Source organism: Mustela nigripes, chromosome 13 (genome assembly GCF_022355385.1).
Source record: "Mustela nigripes isolate SB6536 chromosome 13, MUSNIG.SB6536, whole genome shotgun sequence".
NCBI classification, from domain to species: domain Eukaryota; kingdom Metazoa; phylum Chordata; class Mammalia; order Carnivora; family Mustelidae; genus Mustela; species Mustela nigripes.
The window spans coordinates 18,770,664-18,789,885 of NC_081569.1; the positions used below are offsets into that span (position 1 = coordinate 18,770,664).

General features: G+C 42.4%; 1 protein-coding gene across 1 annotated transcript; it reads right to left on the minus strand.

Moving 5' to 3' along the window:
• Positions 1-1,475: 1,475 nt before the first annotated feature.
• Positions 1,476-16,472, minus strand: SNRPA1 (small nuclear ribonucleoprotein polypeptide A'). Its single transcript, XM_059371681.1, has 9 exons — positions 16,299-16,472; positions 14,271-14,418; positions 12,326-12,404; positions 7,439-7,485; positions 6,854-6,956; positions 6,169-6,248; positions 5,679-5,754; positions 4,942-5,035; positions 1,476-1,915 (listed from the first exon to the last, which is right to left on the minus strand). Exons 1-9 carry the CDS (start codon positions 16,378-16,380, stop codon positions 1,857-1,859), a joined length of 768 nt encoding a protein of 255 aa, XP_059227664.1. The 5' UTR covers positions 16,381-16,472; the 3' UTR covers positions 1,476-1,856.
• Between the last annotated feature and the right edge of the window lie 2,750 nt (positions 16,473-19,222).

The following is a 19,222-nucleotide window of genomic DNA, read 5'->3' on the forward strand; positions in this document are numbered from 1 at the left end:
ACTGGAGGGAAATGATCCGCAACCAGTTCGTTATTACGGAGGGTAGTGACCAGAGGCCCATTCAGAGTCCCCTTGATAGGTAGCTCATAAATGGTGGGAGCAGGGAGCCTCCTGACTAGGATGGCAACAGCTTTCCTGAATCTTAAGCATGGAGGAAAAAACTGGACTCATTTTAGCTGTCCTGTCAGAAGCAGCCGTGTCAGGTCAATGTGCACTGACAGGCTCTGTGGAAGCAGAAAAGGCAGCTTCGTGGCTTCTGTCATGAAAGACATTGTAGACGCTAAATTCTAAGCCAGCTCAGGAAGATCTCTTAAGACCACCTTCCCACCCTGGAGGTCTTCTGGTCTGATCGCATGTATACTTAGTAACGCTCTACTCCCAGAGGGCACCTTGGTGAGGGGAACAGCAGAGCATCAATTGCAGGATTATCTTGCTTTCAAATTAAATTAAATTAACTTCTGGTGGATAAATCCATCTACGTCTATTTGGGTTAGTTCCTGGGAACCTGAGTGCCCCAGGAGATCATTAAAAAACATCAGCCTTCCGGTCTGTCAAGGTGAGGGTACAAGAAGAGCAGAGCAATGCACTCTGGTTCTGGCCAACAATAAATGGGTCATACAGGACTGTTCTAGGAGCTGAATGGCATCAGGTAGATGTTAAGGAAGTAGTGAGAGGGGAGGCTGGAAATCGTCTGGGGAGTGTCATCCTCTAAGAGATAGCACCTGAGAACCTACTGGAAATGCAGCCCCAGTTCCCATGATCTTGCTTTTGAACACAGTGCCCTGACGTTCATAGCACATTGGAGCTGGTAAGCACTGGTTTAGGGCCATACTGAGGAAATCTGCAGGCCAAGTTCTCCTGATGCCCAAGTTCCATTTCCTTTCTGAATGCTCTGCCCTCTTCTTTTCTACTGCACACAGGTTTAGCCCCACTGTTGCCCTCAGTTCTGTCTTCCCAGCTAGGCTGTCAGCTCCATGAAGGCTGAGTTCCTTCATGGCTTATGCATCTTGTGAGCACTTTACAAAAGCGAATCCGGCCGCCAGCAATCACCCACGACTGTTCAGGGGTCTACTGACAAGAGTGTTTTTCACATTTCTCACCCAATCCAACACCCGCAGATGGAAATACTGCACAGATGGAAAGACAGATGGTGAAGGCACTCACCTCCACCACCTTGTTTTTACGATTAACCTAAACTGGCCACATCAGGGTGTGAAAATGGAACAAAGCATCTAGAAGCTGTGAATAAATTGCCGTAGCCTGTTCACTGGGCCAAGACTCCCCCTGTCCCCCAACCATGTCCCAAACACTGGAATGTGCTGCCTCTCTGCCTGGATTCCAACAAGCAGAAGTTGCATTCCCCTATAATTTTTCAGATCAGTAATTAAAGCCCAGCTGCATTTAATGAAGCTGTTATCCTTTGGGTGGGGAAGAAATGCACAAGAGATTAGTCTTATTAATAACAACTGGCAGCACACAGATAATCCTGAGTTTTATTAAGAATTTAAAAATCTAAACATTTTATAGAGGCCTGGGAAGCGTACTCAGAAACACCGCCCTCTGGCATTTCCAACATCCACATGTCCATATACCTCACTGCACTGCACCTCCCCACCAAGACAGGCAACTTGGCAGCACAGTGAACGTCGCTGTGTTTTTACTATTTGTAGAAAACTGGCATTTAGATTTCAAAATTAATAATATTACAAAATTACCAGCAGCAGTCTTAAGCATTTCAACAATGCTTATGAACTCCACTTTGCTGACCCAAACAAAGCTATTATTCCAAGTTCAACAAGCAGGACTTGTCCCAAGGAGGTGTAGTATACATCCTGCAGATACTCCGGCCACATTGCTCAGGACCCATTTGTGACTGTGTCTTCTTCCATCTCCTCTTCTCCATCATCAGTGGGGCCTGAAGAGAACACAAAACCATGGGTTGTATTGATTTCAGAACATGTGCTCGCTCCCAGTGTGAGTGGACATTCTGTGATGCTACTCCGTGTTAGTTCCGGGATTAGGTACAAAAACCTCAATCACAGCACCTGCCCTCAAGGAGCTTAGCATCCAGAGACTACCTGTCTTTGGAGGTATGGGATGGGATCGTCAATTCCTAGGGAAAGGGTCACAAAGGTATTTTATAAAAGTCAAACTCATTGTCTGACATTCTAATAACCCATTTTGGTTGAGCGGATAATTCATTTTTTGTGACAATAAAAAGCTTATACTTTGTGTTTCGTTCTTAACCACGACCATAGGCAAAGAAAATGGGAACCCTCAAAAAACAGCTGGATACTACTACATGCCCATTAACGGGAATACTCAGTGACTCTGCCATCTCTAAGTCAGACAAAGTATGGCCACAACCCAAAATCCTTCGTCTCTTCATCAATTTACAGCAGATATTTGGGTCAATGTATTCGGAAAAAGGAAATGTTTTAACTCTATCAGTGTTTGGGAAAATGACTCTTGTTTAAGGTTACTGCTTCTACAGTTAGCCCCAACTTCAGATTGGTAGATACAAAACTACCAAGACAAGAATGTCAGTCAAGTTTTAGTGTATTCAGAAGTCTAGGCCCACTGAAATCTACGGAGTACCCTGTATCTCCCTTCCTCCTCCCAGGGAACCTCCAGATCATACTGAAAATCCCGAGATTTTAAGGCCCAAATAAAACATTCTGGGGGAAACAAATCAGCTCAGTAATTCTGTCATAGCACAGTAACAATAAGTCACTGTGAACTGCCTCTTCCCCACCCGTCACCACTGAGCCTTGAAAACCTTTAACAGACTTCTAATGCTCTCAGACTTAAGACTGCACCCAACACTGTCTGCAGGGCTGTATGGCCTATGGCATGCTTCCTCTGCTGGCTTCACTTCACCACATTCTCCTTGTGCCTTGAACTTCACTCCCATTGGCCTCTTTCATTTCAACTGGGCAAGGCTCCCGTTTGCCACAGGTGCTTTGCCTGTGTAGCTCCCCCTCTCCGCCCCTAGAATGTCACTCTCCCTTTGTTTACTTCAGCAATTCGCACTTGGTTTAAGACCCAAAGAGCTTTTGTTTATGTACCTTTATAAATACCATATTAGATTCATCAACACTGTATTAGAATTTAAGATCAAGTATTTTAAAAATTGTAATTCATTAAAAAATGTCTTCATTAGAGCATCTGCCTTTAGGTCAGGTCACGATCCCAGAGTCCTGGGATCAAGTCCCATATAGGGCTCCCTTGCTCAGCAGGGAGACGCTTCTCCCTCTGCCTCTGTCTCTGATGAATAAATAAATCTTTAAAAGAAAAAAAAAAAAAGTCTTCATTACATGTTAATGTTTATTTTGTTTAAATATATATATTTAAATATATATTATAATATATATATAATATAATATATAATATATATTTATTTCCCAAAATAAAAATATTTAGTGAGAAGCTTGGCATTATTTTCTACTTTTGCCTCTCTCTGTCATGTCTGATGAAGAATTATCAGCTGGACCCCGGTACTGGCTTCATCAGTCCACCTGCTGCCACACATCGTTTTCACTGAAGAAGATGAAGAAAAATCAGCCTCACACAGACATGCAGCCAGGAAAGGAAGGTGTATTCTAACAGTCTAACTGTGTATTTAGACAGTTGTGGGTTTTCCTGTTTGGTGCTATTCTAGAACTTGACAAAAGTGATAGTTTCTTAAGGGTTAGTTTGCAATGTGGAGTCTAAAACCTCGTCAGTGAACTTTTCATACTCTCTTACTTGAAAATCCACAGATCTACCTCGTCTTCCTTGAAGTGACAAGTTCACTTCATATTCGAGAAGATGCTTGCCTCTCAATGAAAACAACTGCTCCAGTGCATGGAGACAACCATCCAACTTAGGCACGGGTTCGTGCAGACCCCATCCCGTCACCCAAGATATCAGAAGATGTGCACTAAAAAAGGTGATATTTAATAATATTCATCTCTTTGCTTCGTGAATGACATTCTGAAGTGAAACTGGTATATTCTACTAAGAGAGTGCAGAGCAGTATAGAATGAGGACTTTAGGCCATGGCCTTGACCTGTGCTGAGGTCCCAGCAGTCTTAACTGCCATTACTCCTGCACCATCAGTGCAAATGTTAATAATGGTGGAAAAAGCAAGTAACACCTTAGTGTTATTATACAAAGTTTGGACCCCACAGATGCCCACAGGCTCAAGGGCTACACAGTGAGAACCGCCGGTCTAATCAAAGTCTTACTCATTTTTAGCTTCTGTTCAAACATGATTTGCCCTAGGGAACTTTCCCTGAGCTGCCAGTCTAGGTATCATATCAAAACTTGTAATACGAATTGTTTTGAATAGTTTTTACTTAACACCTCCGGTGCCTAACATACAGTTGGCATTCAAATATTAGAACAGCCAACACTTAGCAAAATATATGCTCATGTCAGACCTTACGCTAAGTGCTACCTACGAATTCTCTTACTTATCCTCCCAAAAACCTTTTGAAGTTGGTACTCTGTATTATCTCAAATTTAAAGATGAGGAAACACACTTGAGATTAAGTGAGGATGAAGAAATTCACCTAAAATCAGAGCTGGTGAGCATAAGATCTGAGCTTCATGCTGTTTGGCTCTGAGGCTTGTGTTTCCAACCAACTAAGGTATCTAACTTAACACACACCCACCCCTCCTACCCCCCACCCCACACATGGGTGAAAGTCCAATGGTGCCCTCTAGTGTTTGGTTTCACTGCATGGCTAGGAAATAACATACGCTTTTACATCAAAAATCCTCAGAGTCCTATGCCAGAATATGCTACATCAAGTAACTTATCTTCAAAAAGCATATAAAGGGATTTTGCAAATATTAGATGCTAATGTTCTTGGGTCATGGCATCTGAACCGTACTGGAATCACTTCAAACATAATATTAACTGGGAAGTCTGCAGACAGACCACTATGTCCTGACCTGATCTGCGTTCCCTGCCAGGTATCTGCCCGGACTGCAGCAAGCCCTTCAGCCGCTCCACTTCAGCCAGGGTAGACGCATTCGCTATAGCGTTCTGGAGGACAGAAAACAATGGAGACAGACCATTAATTGCATCTGAGGATCAAACACACAGAAAACTCTACAGACATGGGAACTCTTATGAGTTGGAATATTAAATAGTTGTGTTGAGGCAAGAATTTTACTATCATGTTGAAATCAACCCAAAACCCAATCATAAACTGCCCAAACTGGTAAACAGATGTGGACCCACTTTCAAGACAGCAAATAATCACTGCACATTCCTGAAATTTTAGTGAATTAAAGCACTTAATTGAAACTATGTTACTGGATAATTTAGGAAGCAGTATTATGAAACTGGGCTTTCCCACTGATCATCACACAGATCTTTCAGGCAGCAAATCTTTGAAAATAAAAACTAAGATAAATACTGAGACAGCATACTAAGTAACTGCTCAAAGAAAAAAAAAATCCTGGGAAAATGAGAACTAGAGCTGCCTCTGCTTTGACTTGATCATGTAAGTAATTCAAGTCAAAGTCCAGTAACTTTACGCTAGCTCCTTCCATATGTAAAATTCAGCAGGAATCTAAGCAGAGGGGAGACTACTCTACAATGTTTAGAACTTGGTCTATTACAAATTTCATGTCCTAAACCCATGGCAACTCTCTCCAGTCCAAGAGTCCTAACAACTTATTACCTTGATTGCTTCTACATCTCCTGGAGATGGCCCACCTTTCTTCTTGTCAGTTGGCAAACCAGCACCTGGGTTGAAACTTGGGAGGGGGAGGGAAGAACGCAACTGTTAAAATCCTGACCAATGGAAGTTGCTTCTCTTTTACTTTCAAAAAAGCTTTTGAAAGTAATTCAACCAGTGTAGTATCTTATCTTTGTTAACAAACTGATACAAGAAACTCTCTCCTTCAGAAACACCACCCAGTTCTCATCTTCCTCTAGCGAAAAAGCATACAAAAGTATACAATGTTGCATTAAGACTGAAGCGGAAGGATTTGCTAACCTGGTAGAAATCTCATATGATGTGTGGACCACTGACGGTCACGAGCTATCATCACACAAATTCAATACTGTATTAGGCACAGGTGTTTTGTTTAATTCTGTAGGAGGCAAAAAGCCAGACAGATAGTGTTTCTGAAGGTGAAGTAGAGTGAAGTTGGATATCCGTATCTTACGTTTTGCTTCTCCTGGCAATATCCTTTGCAAGTTGTGCACCCCGTTTGCCCTTGAACATTTTCTCTGCTTCCTGACGCTCCTACAGCAACACCACACACAGAGTTAATGGAAATAGGAATACCACATGCATTTAGATGCATTCCTCAGAAAACACGGAAGAAAACTCTCCTGAAACACTCTGGGCTGGTAAAAATACCAAAAAGCCAACTTGAAATTAAAAGGAGACAAATGGCATTGCCTTCTCTGCTGAGGCTCCCTGAAGGAAGTTCCCCATCCTAGTTTCAAGGAGAAACCCTGGAGGAACTAAGATGGTTAAAAAAAAAAAAAAGCCCCAAAACTAAAAAACATTCCCAGTAAGGGGAGAATCACTCTAACAATTAAAGCTGCTGAAAAATGGCTTATATTAAGCCCTCCAGCAGGGAATGTAATCTAAACAGAGTCTGCCGTCCACAGTGCTCACAGCGGGTCTGAGACCGTGCTGCCCCTGAATGCGTCCACACGAGACTGTGCTAACCCAAGTCCTGCTATAAACTCTGCTATGAAAAATGGATGATTAACATTTTCTTTCCCACGTTTTTATCACAAACCAACAGTAAAACTCATTAGGCAACTGCAAATATCCATAAAAAAAGTATAAAAGAAAACACATGAATCTACAATGATTTACAACAGAACAATACTTACTTTTAGTTTCACCTTCTGGAAATCCAGTACTCTGACTTGTGGAACTTTATAAATTACATACAGTCTGTAATGCTTCTTATTTGTTACAGGATTTCTTAGAATACTACGAGAAAAGGAATAGCATAATGCCAATCTTGTTCGTAGCCCAGCACTCAAGAGATCCATTTTAATAGACTCAAATTTGTACATAAACTAAGGAAAAGTTCACATTTTTTCACATTTCAGTGTGATTAAGTTAACAGGGACATTTTAATAGAGCATTGGACATAAAGGAAGTATTTTCACTTTTTTTTTTCTTTTTTAAGATTTATTTATTTGACAGAGAGATCACAAGTTGGCAGACAGGCAAACAGAGAGGAGGGGGGGGGAAACAGGCTCCCTGTGGAGCAGAAAGCCTGATGGAGGGCTCAATCCCAGAACGCTGAGATCACAACTTTAGCAGGAGGCAGGGGCTTAACCCTCTGAGCCACCCAGACAACCTCACTTCTTGTTTTTAAAAGGTCCTTCTTACTAACTGCTTTAAGATCAAGGCCAGTAATGTTTAATATAAAGGACTTCACTGTGACCACCAAATCATTTCCATACCTTAGGTAAGTCAGTGATTTGAGAGATGCCAAAGGGTCCAGATCACCCTGTAAAAGAAATAGCCACATGTAAGAACATGAAAACCAAAGGCTATTTTGAGGCTTTGAAATGGCAGATCACTTTGCTAGCAAGGGCTCCTCTTATCTTTTTATTTTTTTACTGCCCTAGTGCCTAGCACAGCACTAGCACAGCACAAATGTGTAAGAAATTACTACTGACCAAATTGGAAAGTAGATTTGAACTTCTTACACTTACGATCTGAAGGCATAACAGTTTGTCTCAACAGCAGAAGAGACAAAAAAAAAATTATTTTATTTCCTGTAGCAACCTCCAAAGGGCTAGAATTTAAACCAGTGATTTAGAAAAGAAAGACATGTCAAAGTTTATGTAACTTCAGAGGAAGTTATTCACACAGGGAAACTCAAACTGGAACCTGCGGTGAGGGGGTTTTTCCCCCAGTACCTGTATGTACCTGGTGACATGGGCATCGTGTCATTGGGGGCAGGCACCTTTATTCAAACCTCCCTCATATTGCTTTGGATAATTATTCAAGGACAAGGAGTATAGTTAAAAAAAAAAAAGATTCAATTATGGGACAAGGGCAGGTTAGTTTTTTAATCTTCCCACATTACCCCATAAAATATAGTACAGCAAGGAGAGCAAAAGCAAAAGCCTACAGTCAATAGCTATGACTAACGGAGATGAAAAGGCATTCTGGCAAGAACCCTAAAATAGGAGCAGGTAGGGACAAAACACCGAGAGCTGCCAAGACCTCTTGCACGGGGCCAGCATTTGCACAGGAAGCAGCAGAAGGAAAGCAGGGAGGCATGTGGCAAACCAGGGTACTCCGACACGACCAGTGGTCAGTCAGTCCGATGGCAGCCGCCAGCAGATCTACACATGCCAGCCAATAAGGAGGGAAGCAAGCCTGGGATAAATCCCGAAGGCGCTAGGCAACTTGGGCCCTCATTCTTAATACTAACCACCAGTATATCAATGGTTATATATACCAAAGGATATCAATGGTATCCAGGACAAAGCCCTACAATCAGGAGAAACTGCTAGGACCAGACTGCAACTGAGCAGGACAGGGGCATGAGGGACAAGGAGAAAAGAGTACAGATAAAAGCAAGAAGGGAAAGAGCCAGGAGGTTCAGAAAAGCAGCAGCCATTTTTTTTTAAAACTTTTTCCCTACTTTTTATTTTTTAAAGATTTATTTATTTATTTATTTGACAGAGAGAGAGAGAGAGAGAGAGATCGATCACAAGTAGGCAGAGAGGCAGGCAGAGAGAGAGGAAGGGAAGCAGGCTCCCTGCTGAGCAGAGAGCCCGATGCGGGACTCAATCCCAGGACCCTGAGAATATGACCTGAGCAGAAGGCAGCGGCTTAACCCACTGAGCCACCCAGGCACCCAGCAGCAGCCATTTTTAAACGCTTCACAACCAACCATTGGAGGGAGCTCTAAAGCACCTAGTGGCATATCACCACTCAAAGAAATACACAGGATGACCTAAAAAGGGACAAGGACAAACATCACATGATCTCATTTGTATGTGGAATCTAAAGAAAAAAATAAAAAGACCAACTCACAGCAATACAGAGTTCAATGGTGGTTACCAGAGGTTGGGATGGGGGAGGGGGGAGGGAAATGAGCTGCTGATCAAAGAGTACAAACTTCCAGTTATTATGAGTTAAGTTCTGGAGATTTAACGTACAACATGGTGACTACAGTTAATAGTAATGTACTACCGCATATCTTAAATCTGCTGAGAACAGATCTCAAGTATTCTCACCATACAAAGATGTAAGGATGTGATGTGATAGATATGTTAGTTTGGTAACAGTGATCGCTTCACGATGTATACGCCTATCAAAAATCACATTGTAGGGTGCCTGGGTGGCTCAGTGGGTTGAGCCGCTGCCTTTGGCTCAGGTCATGATCTCAGGGTCCTGGGATGGAGCCCCACGTCGGGCTCTCTGCTCAGTGGGGAGCCTGCTTCCGTCTCTCTGCCTGCCTCTCTGCCTACTTGTGATCTCTGTCTGTCAAATAAATAAATAAAATCTTTTAAAAAAAAATCACATTGTATACCTTAAATACTATACTATTTTTATCACTCATACTTAAATAAAGCTGCAAAAAAAAAAGGAACAACGAATGTGTCTATGTGTGAGTGTAACTTTCGTTACACTCACACATAGACACACACAAACTGTGTAGACCAATGATGATGTCTTGACTGGTTTCTTAAAGAGAGTAAATAGTATGTTGGGAGGTATGAAATGTTTAAGGGCACTATTGTTTAAGAAACTAAAGGTACTTGGTTAACTGGAAATTTTAATATGTATTTTTAATTCCCAGAATACTAAGAATAGGAATAAGTAATTCCTACACTGTTAATAAGAAAAGAATAATGACAGAGAGAGAGAGAGAGAGAGAGAGAATATGAACACAGTAAACGAGAGCAAAAGAAATGCAGAGTGGGTCGATCAGTAACAAGCCCCAGAAAAGAGAAAAGAAAAATTCAAATAGACCAGTAATTAAGTTCAATGTAAACAGACCAAATACTTCGTTTAAAAGAAAGACTTCACATTATATTTAACAAAACAATCTTATCATATGCTGTTTTAATCTAAAATGTATGGTACAGGAGAGCTGGAATAAATTTTGGATGGAAAAAATTATCATACAAATACTAACTAAAAGAAAGCTTGTTCTGGCATATTAGAGCAGATAAAATAAACAAGGTATAAAACAGCACTAGGAGATAAAGAGGGTCACGACGCAGTAATAAAAAGGTTAGTTCACCAGGAAGGTATTAACAATTTAAAATTTGTGTGTATCAAGTAAAGGGATTTCAAAATATATAAAACTAAAATGGACAGAAGTCCAGGGAGACTATCTAATCCACTATCATGTGAGTTTATTTTCTTAAGATTTTTACTTATTTATTTGACAGAGACACAGTGAGAGAAGGAACACAGGCAGGAGTAGTAGGAAAGGGAGAAGCAGGCTCCCCACTGAGCAGGAAGCCCGATGATGACCACAACGATGACGGCAGCGGTGGCCATGACACAGGACTTGATCCCAAGACCCCAGGATCATGACCTGAGCTGAAGGGAGCCGCTTAATGACTGAGCCACCCAGGTGCCCCTTATTTGAGATTTTTAACACACTTACTTCAGTAACTGATAGCACAAACTCACCCTTCATCTTTACAAATAATTTTAAATATAATTACAACATACACAAAAATACAAACAGCTCTGGGCACCTGGGTGGCTCAGGCCATGATCCCAGGGTCCTGGGTTTGAATCCCATGTCCAGCTCCCTGCTCATTGGGGAGACTGCTTCTCCTTCTCCACACTGTAAGTGCTCTCTTCTTGCTCTCTCTCTCTCAAATAAATAAAATCTTAAAAAAAGAAAAAAAAAAAACAGTCTTTATCATGCCACCGATTTCCTATGAATGTGCATTTTGGGTAGAATACCTCATATATTTTAGAAAAGACATGGCCTCAGACCACTGTTTTCTTACTTCTAGAGTCAAGTACTCCTTTCTTTGAAAACCTGAAGGAAGCTCTGGACCCAGTCCACCAGGAAAGATTCATGGAAACAGGGAAGGGAGGCAAGGTCATAGTAAACATAAAATCAAGTTATATAATACACACTTAGACATCCAATGTTTAAGTGAAAAATTTCGGTTTCAAAATTAAAATTTAGGTCTTAATTTTGTTAAAAATTACACATACAGAGCAGAAACATTAGAAGAAATAGGTTACCATAATTACACCCAAATAGAGAAAATAAAGCATGCCGCTTAGCTCACAGGAAGACCAATTCCAAGTAGATCACTGGTCTCAATGTTAAGAGTAAAAAAACAGTTCCTAGAATGTAACTAACAAAATTTAACATGCTTCATATGTAACTGAATGCTTTCTAGTAGCCAATTAAAAGAAAAAAACAAATATAACTTATTTTAGTAGTATATTATTTAACCAATTATCCAAAATATTATCATTTCATTATCAATATAGAAAAACTGATAGCTGAGGTGCCTGGGTGGCTCAGTGGGTTAAGCCTCTGTCTTCAGCTCAGGTCATGATCTCGGGGTCCTGAGACTGAGCCCTGCATCGGGCTCTCTGCTCAGTGGGGAGCCTGCTTCCCCTTCTCTCTGCCCGCCTCTCTGCCTACTTGTGATCTTTGTCTGTCAAATAAATAAATAAAATCTTTAAAACAACAACAACAACAACAAAAACTGATAGTTTACATTCTTTGGGGTACTAAGTCTTCGAAACCTGTTACATATTTTACAGTTCTTAGGACACTGAAGTTCAGAGTAGCTGCTTGTGCCTAGTGGCTACCATACTGGACCCCGCAATTCTAGAAAATAACTTATGTTTACTGAAAACAACTCTTTCTGTAGTGGAAGCCTGATAGACCATCAAAAGTACTAGCAACAACAACAAAAGACTGATAAATTGGATTATGCTTAAATTAGGAACTTTTCTATCAAGACACCCTAAGACTGTCAAAAGATGAGCTACAGAGTGGAAAAGGCTATTTAACCAAAAGAGGCACAGATTTTTTTTTTTTTTAAAGATTATTTATTTATTTATTTGACAGAGAACGAAATCACAAGTAGGCAGAAGAAGGCAGAGAGCCTGATGTGGGTCTCGATCCCAGGACCCTGGGATCATGACCTGAGCCAAAGGCAGAGGTTTAAACCGCTGAGCCACCTAGCTGCCCCAAGAGGCCCAGATCTTGAATTACGAAAAAACACAAAGGATGAAGAGATAATTCTCTGGATTTTCTAAATTATCCATGAGAGGCATGCAGCACCTTTAACTCCTCCCCTCAAATACATTCCGCCCGACCCCATCTGACTTACCAGTTCCACAAGACTATTGTTGGTGAGAATGAGTTCTGTCAGACAGGGTAGAGCCTGATCAAGTCCCTCACCTATACGGCTAAAGTGAAGAAAGAAAAAAAAAGACTCTTTGTAAAAGTGAAAAAGTAGGTAAGTGAACAATTTTATCTAAGTCCTTGTACAGAAGATCTGAGACTCCAAAGGTGGAAGAACTTTAGAGATCTTTCTTTCAACTCCCTAACTGGGAAAGGGAAACCTAACTGGGTTAGTTAGTGGCAGAAGTCGGATGATTTTCAAACCCATGCTTCCAGAGGGCTACCTGAGCTTTTTTCCATTACCATTTTGTCTAGTGAAAACTGAGAGAAGAAATTCCTGCGTAGAACAAATTACTTAGCTAACTTCATGACTTTCGTGCAGGTAGCGCAGAAATACAAGTGATTCTGCATTCACAGCTCAGGTGTGAATTATAAGGGAATGGTTAACTACACCATAAGGGAATGGTTAACTCATGATAAATATGCTTATTTTAAAAAAGCAAATCACGGGCGCCTGGGTGGCTCAATGGGTTAAGCCACTGCCTTCGGCTCAGGTCATGATCTCGGGGTCCTGGGATCGAGGCCCGCATCGGGCTCTCTGCTCAGCGGGAGCCTGCTTCCCTCTCTCTCTCTCTCTGCCTGCCTCTCTGTCTACTTGTGATCTCTGTCAAATAAATAAAATCTTTAAAAAAAAAAAAAAGCAAATCACTGGGGTGCTCAGTCAGCTGAGCATCTGACTTCTGATTTTGGGTCAAGCTGTGATCTGTGTCCTGGGGTAGAGCCCTGAGCCAGGTTCCAAGCACAGGGAGGAGTTTGCTTACGATTCTCTCTTCCTCTGCCCTCCCCACACTTGCATCTGAGTGCACATGTGCTCTCTAAAATAAGTAAGTATATTTAAAATAAAATAAAATAAAATAAAAAGAATTAAAAAGCAAGCCACCACCTAGTACTTCTTAAAGACATTGTCTATAGACCTTCAGTAACTTTTTTTTGATAAAATTTACTCAGAGGTGATGAAAGAGGGTTAAAGAAAACCCTAAGTTTCAGTAAGTAATATTCTAAAAATCAGTTGTAAAGAAAGACAAATTGCAGAGAATGTGAGGTAGAGACACTTAGTCAAAAATATAAATGTTGGGGGCACCTGGGTGGCTCAGTGGGTTAAAGCCTCTGCCTTCCACTCGGGTCATGATCCCAGAGTCCTGGGATCAAGCCCCACGTCGGGCTTTCCGCTCCTTGGGGAGCCTGCTTTCTCTTATCTCTCTCTGCCTGCCTCTCTGACTACTTGTGATCTCTGTCTGTCAAATAGATGAATAAAAACTTAAAAAAAAAAATATATATATATATATATATATATATATATATATATATATAAATGTTGGGGATGCCTGGGTGGGCTTGGTCAGTTACACATCTGACTCCTGAGTTTGGCTCAGGTTATGGTCTCAGGGTCCTGGGACAGAGCCCTGTGTGGGGCTTCATACTCAGTGGGGAGTCTGCTTGAGGAGTTTTATCCATCTCTCTTTGTCCCTCCCCTGCTCTCATGTGCAGGCACACGCTCACTCTCTCTAAAATAAATAAGTAAATCTTCAAATATACATACATATGTGTATACATAAATTGTTGAACTAGATTTTTAATATGGTCCCTCTGATAATTACAATTATTGTTTCAGAAGCCAAAATATGTACAAAACAGCATGCTTATAATTTAAATATCTATTATCATGAATATATAAGTATTTCTAAACAGATGTAAAGAAGACGAGACCAGTACCAGGTTAATCTCTGGACCTATATGGGAAAAGTGCAGCTTGTCTCTCATTTTAAGATCTATGTAGGCTCAACTGGCAGTTAAGTTCTATGGCTTCTTCAGGGAACACTGTGACATTCACTCTAGCGGAAAAAAATCACTTTCCACTAACAGTCACTTACCATATTCTATTGTTGTTTACTAATAATGTTTTCAGTCTTCTTAACAAAGGAAAACCATCCAGTTTCCTGATTTCATTGTCAGAAAAGTCAATAGCATCAAACTGGTCTAAGGTAGCACCTAGATTTTCAATGACAGGAATTTTATACCCTGTAAAATGGAAAGAAAAAAAATACACAAGTATTAATATGGTTAAAAGGTACATTAAAGCCGTAATGTACTACTTCATGGTAATTTGACTCAAAGCTTCCATTTATTCACAAAGTGTTTAGGAAGCACCTACACTGTGCCAGATATTATGCAAATAATGGGTACATAAAATGAGAAACAAGAGTCACATGGCCTAGCTGCCATGAAGCCTACAGTCTAGGCAGCGGACATGAAGAGAGTCATGACAACAAGGATAAGAGCTATTGTAATGAGAACACTTATTAATAGTAATATAGGTAGCTAACGTTCCTAAGAGTACTTACAAGGTGCCTCACACTGTTCTAACCGAAGCCCCAGAAATAGTTAAATGGCATAAGAATTTACACTGTAAGCTGCTTACTGCCAGTGTCCAATTCTTGTTTATACATTGTGGACAACACTTCTTAACCTCTTTTGCATTCCCACAGACCACATTCATAGTAACAGTACCAGGATATCCTCCTGATACCATGACAGTTCCCCTTACCACACCTCCCCCAGCTCCAATGCAGAGTTCAAGGTCAACGGTTTATACAAAATAATAAACCATCCTATGAACAATTCGATACTCATGGATTTGTTAAAATGGGTCTAACTACTGTGCTAGGCGCTGGCATAAGAAAGAAATGAACACAAGCCATGGTTAGAGTACGCAATAAAAAAAAAAAAATTCGTAATTCAGAGCTGCAAAGGTTACATCAAAGTAAGTACTACACCAAAACAAGTATCCTCAACACTTGATGCACCTGGGACACTTCAAACTTAGAGATACGAAACTTAGAGAACAGTCTGCGCCAAGAGCAAAAGTGGTTAGTTACGTCTGAATGGAACTTTTCTCTAAACTTAATTTGAACCAAATAAAAGTACTGGGCTTTGTCAGCAAGAAATCCAAACTGAAATCAGAGCCCGAAGCAGTGCCGCACCTCAGCCAGTGTTGTCCCTGTGGAGCCAAATCTCAGGCCCAAATTGTATTGTCTTGCCCCCAGAGAAACTGCTCTGCACACCCTTCGTAAAGAGTCACTTTCTTTAAATACTAATTAGACAGCGGCACTCCCCATTTCTTAACAAGCCTTTCTAAGGTTCAAATGACATGAATTTGAACAGTTCAGAGCTTCCACCACCTTACACGGGGCACTCGTAGTGTAAGCCTCTCTGAAAGATTTTATTTATTTGAGAGAGAGCGCGCGCAAGCAAGGGAGAGCGGCACGCAGAGAGGAAGCAGCAGACTTCCCGCGGCGAAGGGAGACCGATTTGGAGCTCAACCTCTGGACCCGGCATCACGACCTAAGCCGAAGGCAGGCGCTTAACCTACTGAAACACTCAGGTGCTCCTAAGATGTTTCGATAAAAGGGGCATACAAGGCAACTGAAGCTAGTAAGAAAGAAATCTTGCGGAAACACGCGCGTTTGTTCTCAGACTTCATATCCTCCCTCGCAAATTAGAAGTAATGAACATGTATCCTATCTATACTCCCACAATAACAGTCCAACGTATTTCCTGAGAATCAACGAGCCGCTGAGCACTAGGACCACGACTATTAACACTGTTCCAGCTCTCAAACAGTTCAGACTGCAAAACGCCCCAAGCAAGGCCTAGTTGAGGCCCACGGGTGCGCACAGAAAGCGATTAATCAATCGGAGGGGCATGTGAGTAGGAGCGGGGTAAATGAAACCTCAGAAGGGCCTAGAGATGGGTTTGGGGCAGCAACCGCAAGACTCAGCCTCCCGCCCGGCTTGGCGCCCACAATGCAGGCCTGCTGGCCGAGTGCCGGCCCTCGGCGCACGCGGCGGGGTGCTCCCACCCGGCTGCGCGCGGAGGCCCGCCCAGTCCCCTAGACTCACCCCGGAGGTCCAGCTCGCGGTCCCGCACGGCGTTGGTGTACTGAGCCGCCTGCTCGATCAACTCTGCCGTCAGTTTCACCATCCTGCCGCCTCCCGCTGCCGGTACCACGGCCCGCCGGCTCTTCCCGCCGCCTCCCGCCCGCCAGACTTCCCGGCGTCCCTCGCGCCCCGCCGACAGGCAACACCAATCGCACGCGGCGTTTGCGCGCGCAGCTCGACGTCCAGGCCGAAGCAATCGAAGAGCCACGCCCCCGACCTCGTTCCCCTCGGAGGTTCAGGTGGTAGCCGAACTTGGGTTCTTCCTTGGGGCGTTCGTGGAGGAGGGACCCTGGTTCCAGGTGTTTGTGTCCGCAAGTTAAGCAAAATGTGAAGGCACCCGAGTGGAATTTTCTCCACGCAGGATGAACCTTGAGGTGGGAGGAGACGCTGTGTCTGTCCTCGCTCCACCCAGGAGGGGCGGGCATCTGTGGGATCCAGTGCAAGGCTAGGACTTCAGGTTCCCTTGCCAGCCAGGTGCTGTGGACCCGCAGGCTAGGGCAAGGTCAGTCACAGGGCTGCTTCGCTGCGATCGTCCTACCGCCTTGGACCCAGCTTCGCGCGCCGTATTGTTTTCTGTTAGGCCTGTGATTTCCAGACATTTAAATATTTAATGGAAGCGTCGTATACAGAAAAGCGCACAAACCAGGAATTTGCAACGTGACGAATAGCTACAGGGTGAGAACACCTGCGTTGCTGCCTCCCGGTCCAGAAAATGAACAGTTTTCTGAAAGCCTCCCTTCCCAAGGCAACCAGAAATCAAACACCATAGATTAGTTGTCTTAAAAAAAAAAATTATTTATTTGAGAGAGAGAAAGCAGAGGTGGGGCGGGGGGTTTGGGGGGTAGAGGCAGAGAGAGAGGGAGAAGCCAACTCCCACAGAATAGGAAGCCCAACCAACAGGGGCTGAATCCCAGGACCCTGGAATCATGACCCCAGTGGAAGGCAGACCCTTAACCAACTGAGCCACCCAGGCTCCCCAACTTTTGCTGGTTTTGATACAAATAGAATCGTGCAATGTGCTTTCCTGCCTGATTTCTTTGGCTTTGTATTACGACTGGAATCCATCCAGGTCGCATGCAGCAAGGGTTTGTTTGCTTTCGCTGCTGTGTAGAATTCCAGTGTATATCTTCCACCATAATTTAGCCATTCTGCTGTTGGTGGACATTAGGGTTGTTTCCCTTTGGGGTTATTCTGAATAATGCTGCTATGCATTTCCTTGTACATGGATCCAATGTACACATGCTTGAGCTTCTCCAGAAGTAGAACTTCTGGGACATAGGGTATGGTAATAGGTAATGCCTAACAGACCAAGAGGCTGAAATAATATACATACTCCAGCTGTGGGTAAGGGTTTCCATGCTTTCAACTTAAGCCTCATTAGTATTATCACTATAATTGTGATTCCAGGGAGCCTGGGCGGGCCAATCAGTCAAGCATGGGCTCAGATCAGGTCATGATCTCCAGGTAGAGGGATCTAGACCCTCTTTGGGCTCCACATGGAGCCTGCTTGGGATTCTCTCTTCCTCTGCTCCCCCATGTGCACATGCGCTCTCTTGTGCGCATGTGCGCGCAGCGTGCTTTGGAATGATGATAAAAAATATATTTTTTAAAGACTTTATTTATTTATTTGACAGACAGAGATCACAAGTAGGCAGAGAAGCAGGCAGAGAGAGAGAGGAAGGGAATCAGGCTCCCTGCTGAGCAGAGAGCCCGATGCGGGGCTCGATCCAAGGACCCTGACACCATGACCTGAGCTGAAGGCAGAGGCTTAACCCACTGAGCCACCCAGGCGCCCCATGAAAAAAATATTTTTTTTAAACTGTGGGAATTCTGGTAACTGTGTAGTGTTATTTCACTAATGTTTTGATTAGCTTTTTTCTAATAAGTAATGAGGTTGAGGACATTCTCTTGTATGTTGTATATTTGGATATCTTTTGCAAAGTGCTCATTTAAGTCTCTGGTCCATTTGTTTCTTTTTTTTCCCTACTGGATTGTGTCCCTTTTTCTTATTGACTTACGGGATTGCTTTATATATTCTGGATGTGAGCACACTGTGGCTTGCCTTGGCATTATTATTATTATTATTATTATTATTATTTTGGTCTAAACTGCTTAAATACAAAAGAATTCACAGAGATCAGAAATACTGTACTCATAGAAGTCACCAATGCTGCAAAACACAAATTGTAATCCATTTTGTTCTGTTTAGGATAACATCCTATTCCCCAAATCACCAAGTTATAATCTGGGCTGCAATTCAAATCAAAGGGCTACGAGAGGGGCCTCCTCACTCATTTTACAATGGCAACAAGCTTTTTAGATGGTCTAATTCTAGAGGAGCCATCAGAGGAAGAATTAAGCTCAGGAAGCCCTACCCATTGACTGTCTTTTGTGGGGGTGTGGATTTCACTGTAGTCATGTAAGTCTGGGACAGGAAAAGTTTTTCTGCTTATTAGCCTTTCCACTGTCGGTAGTATTGTTTGATGACTAGAAGTTTCTAATTTTTATGTAATTCAATTCATCTTTTCCTTTCTGGTTAGAGGGTTGTGCCCCCAGATACTTTGTTGTTGTCGTCTACTGGCAGCTTAATTGTTTTTCCTTTCACACGTAGCTCTACAGTCCCCCTGGAATTGATTCTTTTTGAACTTTTTATTGAATTATGATATACTCACAACAGAACGCAATCCAGGCACACCCAAATAACTGGCATCCGGATCTAGAAGCTCCCTTCTTGTCCTTTCAGTCACATGCTTGCCCCAGTGGTAACCTCTTATATAGGTTAGTTTTGCTTACTTTTATATTTATGCAAATAAAATTATACCTTATGTGTCTCTTGCTTAACATTGTATTTGTGTGTAGATGTAGTTAACCAACGATCCTTGTTA

Bases quoted from the DNA above. Each gene is read 5' to 3' on its own strand.
- SNRPA1 (XM_059371681.1), bottom strand. From the start codon at position 16,380: ATGGTGAAACTGACGGCAGAGTTGATCGAGCAGGCGGCTCAGTACACC. The intron at 14,419-16,298 runs GTGAGTCTAGGG...TCCATTTTACAG, and splicing joins CCGCGAGCTGGACCTCCGGG to GGTATAAAATTCCTGTCATT. The intron at 12,405-14,270 runs GTAAGTGACTGT...TCTTCACTTTAG, and splicing joins GTAAACAACAATAGAATATG to CCGTATAGGTGAGGGACTTG.